At 42.8% G+C, this 14333-nt stretch overlaps 1 protein-coding gene across 6 annotated transcripts; it reads right to left on the minus strand.

Moving 5' to 3' along the window:
* Window positions 1-305: 305 nt before the first annotated feature.
* Window positions 306-13192, minus strand: LOC133924381 (uncharacterized). 6 transcript variants are annotated; one of them, XR_009910801.1, is made up of 21 exons: window positions 12948-13191; window positions 12792-12864; window positions 12556-12678; window positions 12278-12447; window positions 11670-11828; window positions 11235-11381; window positions 10988-11051; window positions 8695-8999; window positions 7753-7881; window positions 7489-7602; window positions 7322-7408; window positions 6674-6796; window positions 6448-6541; window positions 6232-6366; window positions 5974-6108; window positions 5640-5770; window positions 5431-5562; window positions 4861-5184; window positions 4377-4517; window positions 4146-4308; window positions 306-442 (listed from the first exon to the last, which is right to left on the minus strand). XR_009910801.1 is itself a non-coding variant. In XM_062369880.1 (20 exons), the coding sequence occupies exons 1-19, from the start codon at window positions 13035-13037 to the stop codon at window positions 4383-4385; spliced, it is 2670 nt and encodes an 889-aa protein (XP_062225864.1). In that variant the 5' UTR covers window positions 13038-13192; the 3' UTR covers window positions 318-442; window positions 4377-4382. The 6 variants fall into 6 exon arrangements, 1 of the variants encoding a protein (XP_062225864.1); XR_009910802.1 differs by lacking the exon at window positions 306-442 and adding an exon at window positions 2922-3182 and having other exon boundaries at window positions 6674-6793; window positions 12948-13192; XR_009910800.1 differs by lacking the exon at window positions 306-442 and adding an exon at window positions 2922-3182 and having other exon boundaries at window positions 4146-4271.
* Window positions 13193-14333: the final 1141 nt, after the last annotated feature.

The following is a 14333-nucleotide window of genomic DNA, read 5'->3' on the forward strand; positions in this document are numbered from 1 at the left end:
GTTAAGGACTAACTCTTAAGTTAGGAACATCACAGACCTCTTTCAAGTCCTAATAAAGAGTGAGCAGAGTTCATCCAACCAGTGTGTGTGTGTGATCAAGCAAAACCAATTAAATGGGTATAAAAAAGAAACATTTCAATGAACAACAAGAATACTAGAGCTTGTTCTTTTAAAAAAAAGAGAAAAAAAGAATATGAGACTCTGCTCAAATCTAAGAATACCTTGAAAAGGCTCGAGTTAGCTTAAGGTATGATAACCCATCAGTCCTCGGAAATCATCAGGGCCTGATAATTTATTTCCAGGTTTAGGTAGCCATGGAAATAATTTAGTGAGGCCTTGCCTTCCAGAATCATCATTTTCTTGTCTACCATTGACCCCATATTTCTCCCTCTCAATTGCATGATTGCATCCATAATATCTTCCCTAGCCACAGTATTCCCACCTGGACAGATCAACACCAAGAAGTTCATATTAACATATTTTCTCTAATTGCCTTAATATTCATTAATTTGGGATTCGGGCACCCCTAGAAACTAACCCTCGTCTCAAAGTCCGAAAGTGGAACACGAAAAAGCAAGTGGAATTCTGACTAGTCTACTAAAAATTTCAAATAGCATTACTAAGTAGCAGGTGTTACCATAGACCAAAATTTTTTAAGTTTTAAACCTTGTAACTCGAAGCACCATTGAATTTAGAATAATTTCACTTGCATTAACATCATATCTGAAGCATAAGGAACAACTAACGGGTGCTGCACCTTTCTGTATCTGACATAAGATTATATCAACTTACCTCTTGGTGCAGCTAGTAGGGTAGCCTCATTAACAATCTTTATACTCTAAATCGCGTCGATTTCTCGTCCCATGGTTAAGCCATGTCAGTAAAATAAATTTGACCGTCGGATCAAGCCAGCAAGGAGAGCCATCCGATCTTTGCTCTCTGGGTCTCCAGGGTTCTATGACTCTTCCTCTCAATCACTTTCTCTCACCCCGCTCCAATCCCCCTACCCCATTCCCTCGATCCGTCTCTCTCGATCCCCCGACATTGCTCTCGTCTCGCTTCGCCTTGCGCCACCTCGACCTCCATCTCCTCTGCCTCCCATGTGCCGCCGACAACTCCGCATTGCCGTCGCCGTCATCTCCCCACGAGTTGCCGCCTCCACATCGACCTCTCCTAGCCTCCTCCGCTCCCTCGTGAGTTCGTATCGTGCCAGCGCCGCTCCCTCCGCCGCATGCCTGCGATCCAGGTTGGGTGGGAAGGCGGCGCACCTGGTGTCCAAGCTCACCACCATCATCCTCAACCCTGTCATCCTCAAGACGTGGGTCAACCTCCGCATGGCCATCGGCTTCATGCTCCTCTACACCAAGCTCGCCGACATCCTCTCCAACGAGGCCCTCTTCTACGTCGTCATCTTCCCCTTCATCACCTTCTTCAGGGCCTTCGCCTACGTGCTCTACCCCATATGCGACACAATCCACCCCACCCCGCTCGCCGACCGCCTCCTTGCCGCCCTCGGGCCCAGCTTCCTCAAACCCGTCACCATCCTCCGCGTTTGGAACTTCTGCCTCTTCTACGTCATGGCTGAGCTCTGGGGCAGCGTCATCATATCCGTCCTCTGGGGGTTCACCAATCAGGTATACCCAATTCTCTTATGTCCTCTCTGTAATAGTCAATTAATGATTATGGTATTGCAAATTCTCTCATGAAATGTTGGTGATTGATGGTTACTCTGTTGTGGACTCTGGATATGCCCTTTCCAAAATTCTCTCAAATGTTGGTGATTGATGGTTACTCTGTTGTGGACTTTGTATATTCCTTTTCCAAAATCTTTGGAACTGCTGGTTGTATGCACAGAAATTACTATAGTTGTTCCACAATCAAGGCGGTAGATAGTTGATCGATGTTCTGTTTGTGTATAAATCCTCATGTGCCCTTAATGATTGCAGATTACTACAGTTGAAGAGATCATAAAGTTTTACCCATTGTTCGGGCTCCTGTTTGCGTATAAATCCTCAGGCGATCTTAATGATTGCACAGTGACATACTTCTCAAACATGAGGAAGAATTTGGGTCCTGGGGTGGATGGATGGGCAATTTTATTAAAGGCCATGATGAGTATAGTGGTTGCATTCGGTCTTATCATCACCAAGCGCTACGGGACGTTGCCCCGTCGTGCCCCTCACCATCTGCATGATCGGCGCCAACGGCTTCATAGGCTCCCACCTTTGCGAGAAGCTCATGGCCGAGAGCGCACCACGCCGTCCTCATAGGCCACATCTCATTCCATCGCCTCAACATCAAGAACGACTTCATGCTCGAGGGCCTTATCAAGTTGGCCAATCTGGTTCGCACCCTCCTCCCTATTATGCAGCGTTTTTTCTTGAGACAAGGAAGCGAACGGTGGTGTGGCCGTGCGGGAAGAGGGCGCTGAAGTCTGTTGTCGTAGGCCGGGCAGGACTCGCGTTTACAGTCCACGACTGCCACCCCAACCACCTCCACCAGCCCGACGAACCCCATCGGCACAAGCTACAAAGCAGCACTCCAGTTCCCAGGTTGATTGGCTACCTACAAACTTCCTCTGCCTTGTGCTGCAGTGCCGTGCGCTCGTGTCCTACTGCCCTCCTCTCCCGGCCCGGGCCTGTCCGCCGTGCTGTTGGCAGCAGTGGGAAACTAACAACACTTGGATTAGCCTGATCCCAACCGTCAATTTCAGATCGAACGCCGGTGGTGAGTCCATAAGTTTGATCACGAGATATGTTTTGTTTGGCTACCCTTCCTGTCCACCCTTTCAGATAATAGCTGTTTCGCATAAATTGGCTAGATAACACAAATTTCAGATTTTTTACAACTTGTCCAGGATTCTGTTAGATGACACTTCCACCAAGACAAGAAAATTACTGGGATAATTACTGAGACAAAAATGCCCGGAATGACCTTCGTATCAAAATATCTGCATTTACATGGCAGTAGGGTTCGCCTCCATTCAGTGAAGCACATCTGCTCTCACGACATCAACTTGGGACTATGATCCGCATTTCAGGCACACTTACAAAAACAAATGATTTCCAGAACTGCATTTAACTATTTAATAACGCATTGCCGATATGAACAGTGAATTGCTCAATTCAGTGGTTAGAGGCTTTCGCAGCACTGGAAATATGTATCACACATCTTCTGATCACCTGCAATAATATGATTACTATCATTAAAAGAACATGTAAGATAAGTTAAACTACCGGCAGGATCATTATAAATCTACTGAAAGCTTTGTACTTCAGAATTCAGAGCTACTGGTGAACTGATGAGTAATAACAGGCTGGTTGGACGTTAGAACTATATGGGAAAATGAAGCTGTTCTAGATGGGTACCTCGATAAACAACAACCATTTTAAAAAAAAAGGAAAATTGCAAAAGCACACTTGCAAGTCAGGTGGTTTTCAAATACCTACCTACATCTCAATTCCTTATGTGTTTTTAAATTCCCCTTGTGTCCATTGACCGATCAAACGTGGCTGTTATGTGGCCTCCAGGCGTGGCTCGGCTCGTCTAGCATAGCACAGGGAGATGCTAGAGATGCTCCAGGTGCAAAAAAAAATGTACCGAAACTCACCCAAGTGGAAGAATCATAAATGGCGACAGTGGTGGCTGGATTTGTGGAAGAGGGGTGAATCTCGGTGGTCGCCGTCCCAAACTCCGAGAAAACTCATAGGAGAGCTCGTCTTGGCAAGTCAAGCACTTTGGCGAAGGTTGGAGAGGCGGTCGGTCAACAGGCACAACGGGCACAGGGGGTATTTGAAAACGCATAAAACTTATAGGTGTTAGACTACAAGGAATTGATATACAGGTGAAAAATTGAGAACCCTCATGTCTTGCTTGTGGGTTTTTGCAATTTTCCTTTAAAAAGTAGGCCAAGCTAAGAGGAACCAGGCGCCTTTTTTTATTAAGAAGAAACAGGCATCTAAATTCACGTTGAAGAGGACTCGAACCTAGGTGGCCTAGGCGTACATCCACACCCTCAACCGAGCTAGGCTCAGTTCCTAAACAACAACCATTTTAGTGTCAATGGAAACTACGTAGGCACATAACTGAATTATCCGACATCTATAAGCACACTTCTCATCTTATCTCTAATTCTAAATACTGACCTTTGCAACCTGTTGGTAACAGCTACGCCGCACAGATATATACTGGAACTCTGGAAGTGTGACGCAAGTTGGAAAATGGCATTACACCTCCACCCCAACCCTCTCCCAGGGAACTCTTTCCATCTCCTTCAATTATGTGCGAGAAACAATCATACGTCATTGCCTGTGTCATGGAGAAAACGTGAATCACATTCAAGAAACATAGAAGAATCATTATGATAAGTAACTCACATGACATTATGTGGTGCTTGAAAGCCCCTCCAGTTCACTTCTAGTCCAGCAATTCAACTGCAATGCTTTGGTCTTGAGTTGCTCAAAAGCAGATTTTAACTTCTGTTTTTCTTGATATGTTACATCGGGTACTCTAGAATCCTGCAGCAGGGATTGACACAAAGTGAAACAATTAGAAGAACCAGTTTGTCTGAACTCTGAACCGCAGTCTATCCCAAATCCCAATACATTTGGGCATGATAAAAAAAAGCAAGCAAGTGATCTAGTTATAGCATAAGTTAAGAAGTTCTTTTAAAGTTAGGAACAAAGCAACAAATTGGCATATCAACTGGCAAAATAATGGATAAAATAGAGTTCAGTTTTTTCTGATATCCTTGAATTAACACCAAAGTGAAAAATGATTTGATCTCGAGGAAATTAAAAATTCATCAATCAATATGACAATTAAACAAAACCGCTTCTGTTATCGCTAACCATAACTCACCAACTGATGCCTTATATATTCCAGGATGCCTTTAATAACCGATTTGCTAGAAGAAAGATTTCTATGGAGTTTCCGGTCATTGCATAAGAAGATCAGTATGGTTGTGACAACACCAACTCGACATGAGAGCTCCCTTGGGTAATTTAAATTGGAGAGAGATGAAAACAGATTATAATCTCCTGTTACAAAAGACTTAAGCATATCCAATGTGCTGCAAAGAACCTTGTCATTCTTGTCAAACATGATGATGCAAGGCTTGATAAAGTACTGAAATAATCTTGTCTTATCAGGTTGAAAACCAAATTCAATGGTTTTAGACAAATCCTGCAGATAAAATATAATAGGGGGTGAAATCAATTCTTATTCAGAACCAAACGTGTACAGTAACAAAACAATCAAAAGGAATTTGGTCTTCTAAACATCAAGATGTGTATGCTTGAGGTAACCACAATAATAAAATACTATGCCTCCCTGTTCTCCTGAGGATTAGGTGGAGCAAAATAAGGGTACAAATGCATCAAATCACCCAAATATGAGTATCAGAGATCTCAAATTTGGAAAAGTACACACCAAAGAAGCATCGACCAAGTATCCAGCTATAAGCTTTATAACATCTTCATTCATGAGTTTAGTAGTTCCTGCATCAAGTGTGACAATAATTCTAAACAAGCCATTTATATTATGCATTGATGGTTTTTGTGCCTGCAATAAAGCAAAAAAATATGAGTTTCAAATGGTTGTTGTGAGAAAACATGAAACACACTGTTTAGAAAACTCACAATTGCGTTAGATAAATTATTCCACATCAATTCAAGAACCAGCGAGCCATCACCCATTTCAGACAGGGAATTTAAAAGTAGGTGATTCAGCGACTTGAAAGTATCCCAATTTGAGACCTTACTGGAATCCTCTGGAGTAAAAAAAATCCCTTAGTTTAACAAAGTAAAATACAGCTGTTTGCGAAGGCTTAGCTCAAGTAACCAGTAGAAAATACAAATTATTGAAGGAAAGTACAATATAAAAGGTTCAGTTAAAGTAATCGATCAATCAAGAGCAAAGTTTGCACTCCACCAGCAACCAACAGCAAACGGAAAAAGACGTTCAAGTAATCACCAGGATGAACTTCGAATCTTGCCATTAGCAGCAACAAGAAACTAAGTTGCTCTGTTATCTGTAAATTCCCAGCCTTGTATATTGACTGTAGGACCTCAACAACCCTGAACAATATGAAGGGTTCCAGCACATCACCTGAATTTCATATGTTATAAACTACCCAGAATTATTAACGAGGAAAATAACTATACTGCTATACAGTTAAGCAGCGATACTGCTATACAGTTAAGCAGCGACTATATAAGCAAAAAAGCTTACTTAAGCAACATGAGGCCAGTGGCCCGATTATGTCAGGGAGCAGACTGGGGAAGTAATAAAGGCATGAAATGGCAAGTTCTTGGCAATCGCGAGGAAGGTTAACAAAAGGACCAAGCTCCATCGTTCCAGATGATGCTGTCAGCAAAAAGACATCAGTTCAAATAAAAGAATGTCTATTGAAAACAGAGGATGAACTGATCCTTGAGTAGTACTTACATTTGGCACCAAATAACTTTATGAAGGAGCGCAGGTTTCCACAGTCCATTGTGGGGAAGTACTGTCCAATTCTTAGAAGAAGCTCCAAAACAACCTAAAATAATCCATATGATTATAAAGTACACAAGTCAGTGACAAGATTTAACATGCTCAACCAGAGTATACCAACTCTATACCGAATAACAAGCATAACAGCTCTTAATGGATAACAAAACCCACAGCAAACCTTTGTAACCGAGGGGGCTTTATCAATTGCTTGTAGTAAAATTCCAGGTAGCTCATGTATCCAAGCGCTACGATAGCCCAACATGGCTGAATCATTTTCAGAAAACCATATGCCTGTTTTCTCCTACCCACAGACAATAAAAAGATATTAATACATCATATGTCAGGATCCACAAACATATCTTTTTCTTTCTTTTGTGTAACCGAGAAGTTCTAGGGTGATACTTATTATTTATTGAGCTAAATTTCAGAGAATCACTTTTGCAAATCTATATGTTTGTTTGATAACCTAGATTAGAGTTACTTGCATGTCGTCATGTCGGTTTTCACTAGGCATGCCCTCCATCAAGATCTACCTCTTACTCTTGTTTGTATTAAATGTGTAGTATTTTGGACATGGCACAGCTTCCAAGAGGCAACTTTGACCCCATCGCAACGTGTTGGCAAAATCTATGAAAATATAGTATAATTGACATATTTATACTGCTTTCAGTCAGTCAATGAGTCAATCTATAATCCAGATATATTTTCTCATGGTCAAATTTTAAAGCTTGACTGAATCCTGTCTAAAACACCATACATTTACATAGAGAGGAAGTAATCTTAAAAATTCAGTTCAAGTTTAGCATTGTCCAATAAAGGCACGTACAGGAAGCAGCATTTCTCCCACTGCATCCAAATATGGCAAGATTAGTTTCCAATCCACCTTGCAATCTCTAAATGCATCTGTAAATGCCTGCAGTTGAACATAGTTTTCATCTCGGCAATGTAATAACATAAAATATTTTACAGACTAGAAAAGCAAATCAACCATACCTCCAACAAATATCCTTTTGAGTCATCTGGGGCATTGGATATAAGACCTGGTATGCAAGTTATAAGTGGGCTCAAATACATTTCCATGAGATCCTTATTGCGAATTGTTTTTGCCTGACAAAACAAAAAGATTGTCAATTGTAAATAAGTAATACACATCCATAAGATGGTCATAAAACAGTATTCAGGAGCAGTTAAAAATATGTCTGTGAGAAGGGCAAATAATACAAATCGATTATTGAAACTGACAAGACCATGGACAACCTTTGCGAGTAGCGACGATACAAACTGACAAAATTCTTCAGCTGGAAACATTGTGCTATCTATCCATGCACTCAAGCACAAAAAGATTTCAGCAATCTTCAGGTTGAAAATGAAAAATTTGTCATCTCCCTGCCATGAGAAACATAACTTTGTAATGAGAACTACTAAGTTATGTGCAAAAGAAATTCTAAAACCAGAATTTTAGTCCTAAAAAATACAGAACTAAAAATCTGGAACAGAACAAATCAAAGATATTTCACACCACAAAGCTAACTCTATTTAAAAACACATCATCAGCAACAAAGTGCAGCCAAGAGTGTGCTGCACCGTCAATTTAAGTTATCCATCTTCATCACAGACCTATCCTATTGTTACAACTAACAAATACAGAAGTAAAACAAACCTCAGTGCATGAAATATGTGTGTGTGCTTACAGGGCTGAGGGTTGCAAAAAATGCTCAAACCTGAAACTGAGCCCCTCGAATAATGTGTATATGCATTTAGGGCTGCAAAATGGCTCAAGCTCAACAAGCTATTCAAGCCCATACTTCAGCTTCAAATTTTATAATGCTTGAGATCAGCCCAGCTGAGTTGAGATCAGCCCAGCTGAGCTCGCTCAAGATCAGCTTGGTTAGGCTCAAGCATATACATAAATACAACAAAACACTAACATAGTAATAGACACTAGCTTCAAAGCCTGTAACATACATCCATACATATATGGTAGTTCCTGGGTTCAATCAAAAGGTACTGATGTCCTAGATCAAAGCAATGTCACTATATTCCTAATTAAATTGTGCTAGATAGCTTCACCAGTTTGTTATTGTCACTCTGAAGGCTACCAAATCAAACCCTAGTATGTTTTCCTATTGGTTGATCAGGAAGTTAATCAATAAAACCAGTAAATGGTGGTAATATCAAGCAAGGGAACAACTTTTGTACCTTTTCATGAAACAAACGCTTCACACCCCATAAATTCTTTAGATGTACCAACAAGGAACTTCTCAACCAGTCAGGCCCGAACTGAGTTTTGGATATCGAAAAATTCGACTGAGATTTCTTCACCACATGAATAAATATCCTACATATTAGATCCAGACAATGAAGGGCTGATAACAATGCTTCACTTGATTGAGCATCAATAGCTGACTTTGCACAGAGCTCTGAAGCTGAAACCTCTATAGAATTAACAAGGATTTGGACAAGGTTCTGAAGCTTCCCTAATAAACTGGACGTCGCAAATGCTCCTGCAGTACAGAAGACAACAATAACGAAGTAAATAAACAGGACATAACCAAAAATAACATCTAATCAGGTACAATCGGCATCTACAAAAAGATTTGAAAAGGAAAAAAGACTGGAAGTGTTGCAACAGCTGTTTATATTATGGCCCTTAAGGGTGTCATTTCTTTAAAAATATTGTTTGTACTTCTTGGTATTCTTGTCGATGTAATGAATAAGAGGGTCCCCTATCAGGAGGACCCACACCGGCGAATGCCAGGCAGTTGCTCTTTTCATAACCATAGCCCCAAGCGCGACCAGTCCCCTGATTGCAGATGGAAACCCCGCGACCAGCAAGGGCTGGTCGCGGGGTAGATACTCACCTAACCAATCGAATCGCATTTAATGTCATCTACTCATGTGTTTTCCTTCCCCAGACACCCTTTCGGCCGGCGAGATCGTGGGCTGGCGCAGAGAAGGTGTGACTTGGCTACGGGATGGCGTGGCAAGCGAGCGTGACGGCCTGGCAGGCGAACGTGACGGGCTTGAAACGGGCGTGACGTCATTTGGCTGACGGGGCATGGCATGCAGGACGACCAGGGCGGGTCAGGCATGCCCACCCCCTGTAGTGATGACCTAGGAGTAGCTTTTCGTCATTTATAGAACCACAATTTTTGGCACGATCGGCCTGTATGTACACAGTACACCTCACCTCCGAATATATAAAGGGGGAGGATCGAGCTTGTAAGAGGACACTCTGGATAAATTTATCCAACTCATAAGAAAATACACAGGACATAGGGTTGTTATCCCGAGAGAGGCCTGAACCTGGATAACCCTGGTGTTCTTGAGTTTCTTTGACAAACACACCAACAGCCACCGAAAACGTTAATCATGCACCCATCGTCTGGCATACCTTGGATACATTGTCACGGATTAACCCTCGACAATTGACACGCCAGGTTAGGGGGCACGTTTTCACGTTTCGTTAAGTATTGATAACTCGATTGGGGCACCCATGGCCAGATCCACAGCAACCACTGAGTCTCGTTCCGAGGACCCCGGTCGGCGCGACGTATTCTTCATGGGATACGACTCAGATTAGCCCGGTGTGCTCCAAGTTTTGGACACCGAATCAGAGTCCAAAGGCTCCAAGACTCAACATGAAATCTGCATGGAGGCCTTCGTGTCCCGGGCACCGTTGGTGAGCCACAGGCCTTGCGCCCAGAGGGAAACCGGCCTGACACCGAACAAGGAGGCGACCTGACACCGAACAGGGAGGCGCTCAGATACAATGATGACCTAGGAGTAGCTGTTTTCGTCATGTATAGGTCAGCCACAGTTTTTGGCACGGTCTACTTGTATGTATACGATACACCTCGCCTCCTAATATATAAAGGGAAGAGGATTGGGCTTGTAAGAGGACACTCTGGATAAATTCATACAACTCATTAGAAAATACACAGGACGTAGAGCTATTATCTCGAGGGAAGTCTGAACCTGAATAAACCCCGGTGTTCTTGAGTTTCTTTGACACACACACCAACAGCCACCAGAAACGTTGATCCACCCATCGTCCGGCATACCCCGAATACATTGTCAGGGATTAACCCTCGACAATTTTGAATTAAAACCACCCCAATTTCCATTAACTATCACTTGACTACCCTGAATTCTGATTAAGCACTGAACAATCCAATGATAAGAACGAAAAGGGAAGTGTTACTCGGACAGAGCCATCCAATATTTTGGTAGAGCTACTAACTTTTAGCATTCTGTCATTCATTTCAGGAAGGCCAGCAAGCTAGAAGTATCATGGAAACAAGGATAACTAGCTAATCAAATATCTAGCGAAATTTGAGTGGTCTGTGCACTTACTCTGAGCTATCTTTGATTATATTAGCAACCAACATACATTCAAGTGTTATTTATCCCATTAAAGGGTGGTGTGACCACATAAATTGCATAGCATATTATAAAGCAAAAGAAAAGGAGAAAGTGTAAAAGACTTAACTGCCTCTTGAGTTATCTTCATCAGTGTTAGATTTCCAAAGTTCCCTCGCAGAGAGGTTATGAACCTGTAGGTGATGAGCAAAGGCTTTGAATCATTTGAGTATAATTAAGATGGTTTTTCACAGAGTTATGCATTCCAGAACATGCACATTTTCTGTTTCACCAAGTACCTCATCAATCATCATATCTACAGATGTGTCAAGAAATGTTCCAAGTAAAAGAATATTCGATGAGTTCACTGTACAAACCTGTCGATTTGATGTATCATCATTTTCTGTTGCTTTAGCAACCAAGGAAAGGCAGTGCCCAAGCCCACTAAGGACACTGTTAAGTTTATTCCTATCATGTATGTTGATTCTGTCGTTGCTCAGTACAGCAACAAAATTATTGAAGGCCTGTGAGAAGAAATAATGCAAATGAAACATTAACTTGGTAATGAATATGGTCAACCACATGTAGAACACATAGCAGGAGTGAGATGCAGTTCCAATAATATATTCATTAGTAGATATAATTACTTGAAAGCTGGACTACCAAACAAGTCCTTGTGGTTAACACATGTGAATTTTAGAAACAAGTAGCATCGATTAAGCAATACAATACATCTCTAACGAAATAATTTCCTCAGAACAATAGAAGTGTTTCAACATTCAACACACCAACCATGACAGAAGCCCACTTACCTGTTCAGCATAGTTAGGAAAGGATGATGGGAAATTAAGAACCACAAGCTCCAAAAACCTGAAAGCCATTAACTGGATGCCCATAGATAGATGGGTCATTCCATTCAGAATATTGGCCATCAGTAGAAACAGTGTACTCCGCGTAGATATAGCATTATCCTGCAATTAGAAAAAAAAAATAGTTTCACATCTGAAGACAAAACCACAAAGCTAGAAAATCGAGCTGATCAGAGTGATAAGGCATAAAAAATATGCCATCTCTTTGTATGTTCTAGTACTAGCTAGAAGTGCTTCCATGGTCGTTGAAATAGGGAAAAAAAATAGACAATTCAAGGCAAATACAGAAAAAAAAAAGTCATGGATGGTGCTTGGAATGAGAGAGAGATATATATTTCTGCAATGTATTTGCAAATGCAATAAATAAGCAGGTGTTACATTGTGGTTAATAGAGAGCATGATATCACAAGAGCAAGGTTAATTGTTGCCTGTGCATCTACAGAAAACTGAAATGTAAATATGCAATGCAACAGGTAAAAACATCACGAATAGCAATTTCAACTAAAAGATTTCTTGCTAATCCAGCAATACTTGGTAAGGCGGAGAAATACCTCTTTCAAAGATGGGAAGATCAGAGACTGCAGTATATTGTATAACGATTCATGGACCACCTTGTCAGTGTCGCATATCCTTTCCTGCAGCTTCTCAATTATAGCCACCTTGTGCAGTTTAAGCTCTGTTGGATGCTTGACAACAATGTCCTTTATTCCATTCAATGCAGCTTCAACATAACGAAAGAATAGCATAAGTACAGTCAGCTCTACGAATACATGGAGCCTGCTTGACAGTTTTATCTGATGGATTGCCGTGCAGACTAGAGCAAGCTAACCTCGCCGCACATTGGCGTTGTAGTGCGCCGTCTGCTGCAGGAGCTCCCGCAGCGTGAGCCCGCGCTTGTTCACTGCCATCCCCGCCCTCTCCGAGGCCATGCTCTGCTCCGGCAGCACGATCGCTGCACGCACGCACACAACACAACACGAAAGCACAATCCAAAACCCTAAATTGAGCACCGCGACACATCAAAACCGCAGGATAACGAAGCGAGAGAAAAAAAGGCCGCCTCACCTTTGGACTTGATCTCCGTGTTGGTAGCATTCTTCGGCGGCGGCAGCTTGCGCCCGACCTTGTGCTTGTACTTCTGAGACCGCCGGAAAGATCAACATGGTGAGCATCGAGCTGGGGGGCTCGGAGGAGAGCGGAGAATCGGTGGTGTGGGGTTACCTTGAAGTCGACGCCGCCGCGCTGCTTCGGCTTCGGCTTCGGCTTCTTCGAGGAGGAGGAGGAGGCCACGCCGCCCTTCGGTCGCCCCATGGCGCTGGCGTGGGAGCAGGGTTTCGCGACCGGGCGCTTGGAGGGCGGGAGGGGTTGCCGTGGTGGATGGCGGCGGCGGCGGCGGCGGTCGGAGGGGTTTTGCGTGGCGCGCGCCACGGGCGACACAACGAGGGTAAGGACTGGTTTGGAGGCCCGATCCGCGACGGGATCCCGGCCTTTTACCCGGGTGGAAAGCCCACGGGGTAACCTCCTACTAACAAAGCCACACCATTTGGAATGCACATGAGACAGCATTTCGCAGCGCGATCCCCATCCTTTCCACGGTGAAGAAGTCATGTCTCTACGAACCGTTTCTTGTCTCGACTCGTGATGCTGCCTCGACCTCCCTCACACACGAGAGGCGAGCGGCTTCCGCCTCCGCTCTCGTCGATTGACATCTCGTGCTCCCTCTTCTTTTCCCAGCGACAGCATCTCGTACGATGAATCTACACCGTGCTCACTTCTCTCATCTGCCTCCCCTTTTTGAGTTTCATCTCACACAATAGGGTTTCGTAAATTTTGTTCTTATAGGAGCAGAGGAGCTTGAAGAAGACCAACCAGGGAAGAAAGATCACTAAGGTAGCTAGAGGAAGGCAAGGTCCCTAGGAGTTGCGGCTAGGGAAGCCAACTAAGGAAGGCAAGATCGTTGGGAGCTGCGACTAGGGGAGCTTCTTCCGAATGTAACCAGATTTGTACGATGCTTCTTCCAATGCGTGTTTGAGCAGACACTTAGTGTGATGCATATGCTTGTATCCTAATTCTAGTAATCAAATAGAGATTGTTAGAGCACTTTGTTTGTTGGCTCCTCCGTGGCACCGAGGGGACCATCGTTGACCAGGCTAACGGAGTCCAAGTGCCACTTGTGAGCTGATATAACAAGTACACGTAGCTTAATCCGTGCCTTTCTCCTTTGCTAGATTTTGATGCTTCCATGATTTGATTTTAGTACATTGATTAGTAATCTTCAGCAGCAAACATATGAGATCATTGTGCAGACATCAGATTCGAACATGAGATAATATTATATAGTGATAGAATTCTTCTGCTCGAGACAAGCGCAATCTTTCGATTTAGCATGTGCGGGTTAGAGTTTTAGAACTTATTAGCATGGACATTTAAAGAAGATCATATCTGATTAGTTTGGTTTGAGAATAACTACTAGCTGGGTTATCTAATTTGAAGTACTATGGCTTCGTCAGTAAGTATTTGTTCAAATGGGTTGAGGAATTGAATATCTATCTGAACATCAAGATTGTTCTAGATTTTATCTCTCTTTTTATTTTCTGAGGCATGTAT

Source organism: Phragmites australis, chromosome 7 (assembly GCF_958298935.1).
Source record: "Phragmites australis chromosome 7, lpPhrAust1.1, whole genome shotgun sequence".
In the NCBI taxonomy this organism is placed as follows: Eukaryota; Viridiplantae; Streptophyta; class Magnoliopsida; order Poales; family Poaceae; genus Phragmites; species Phragmites australis.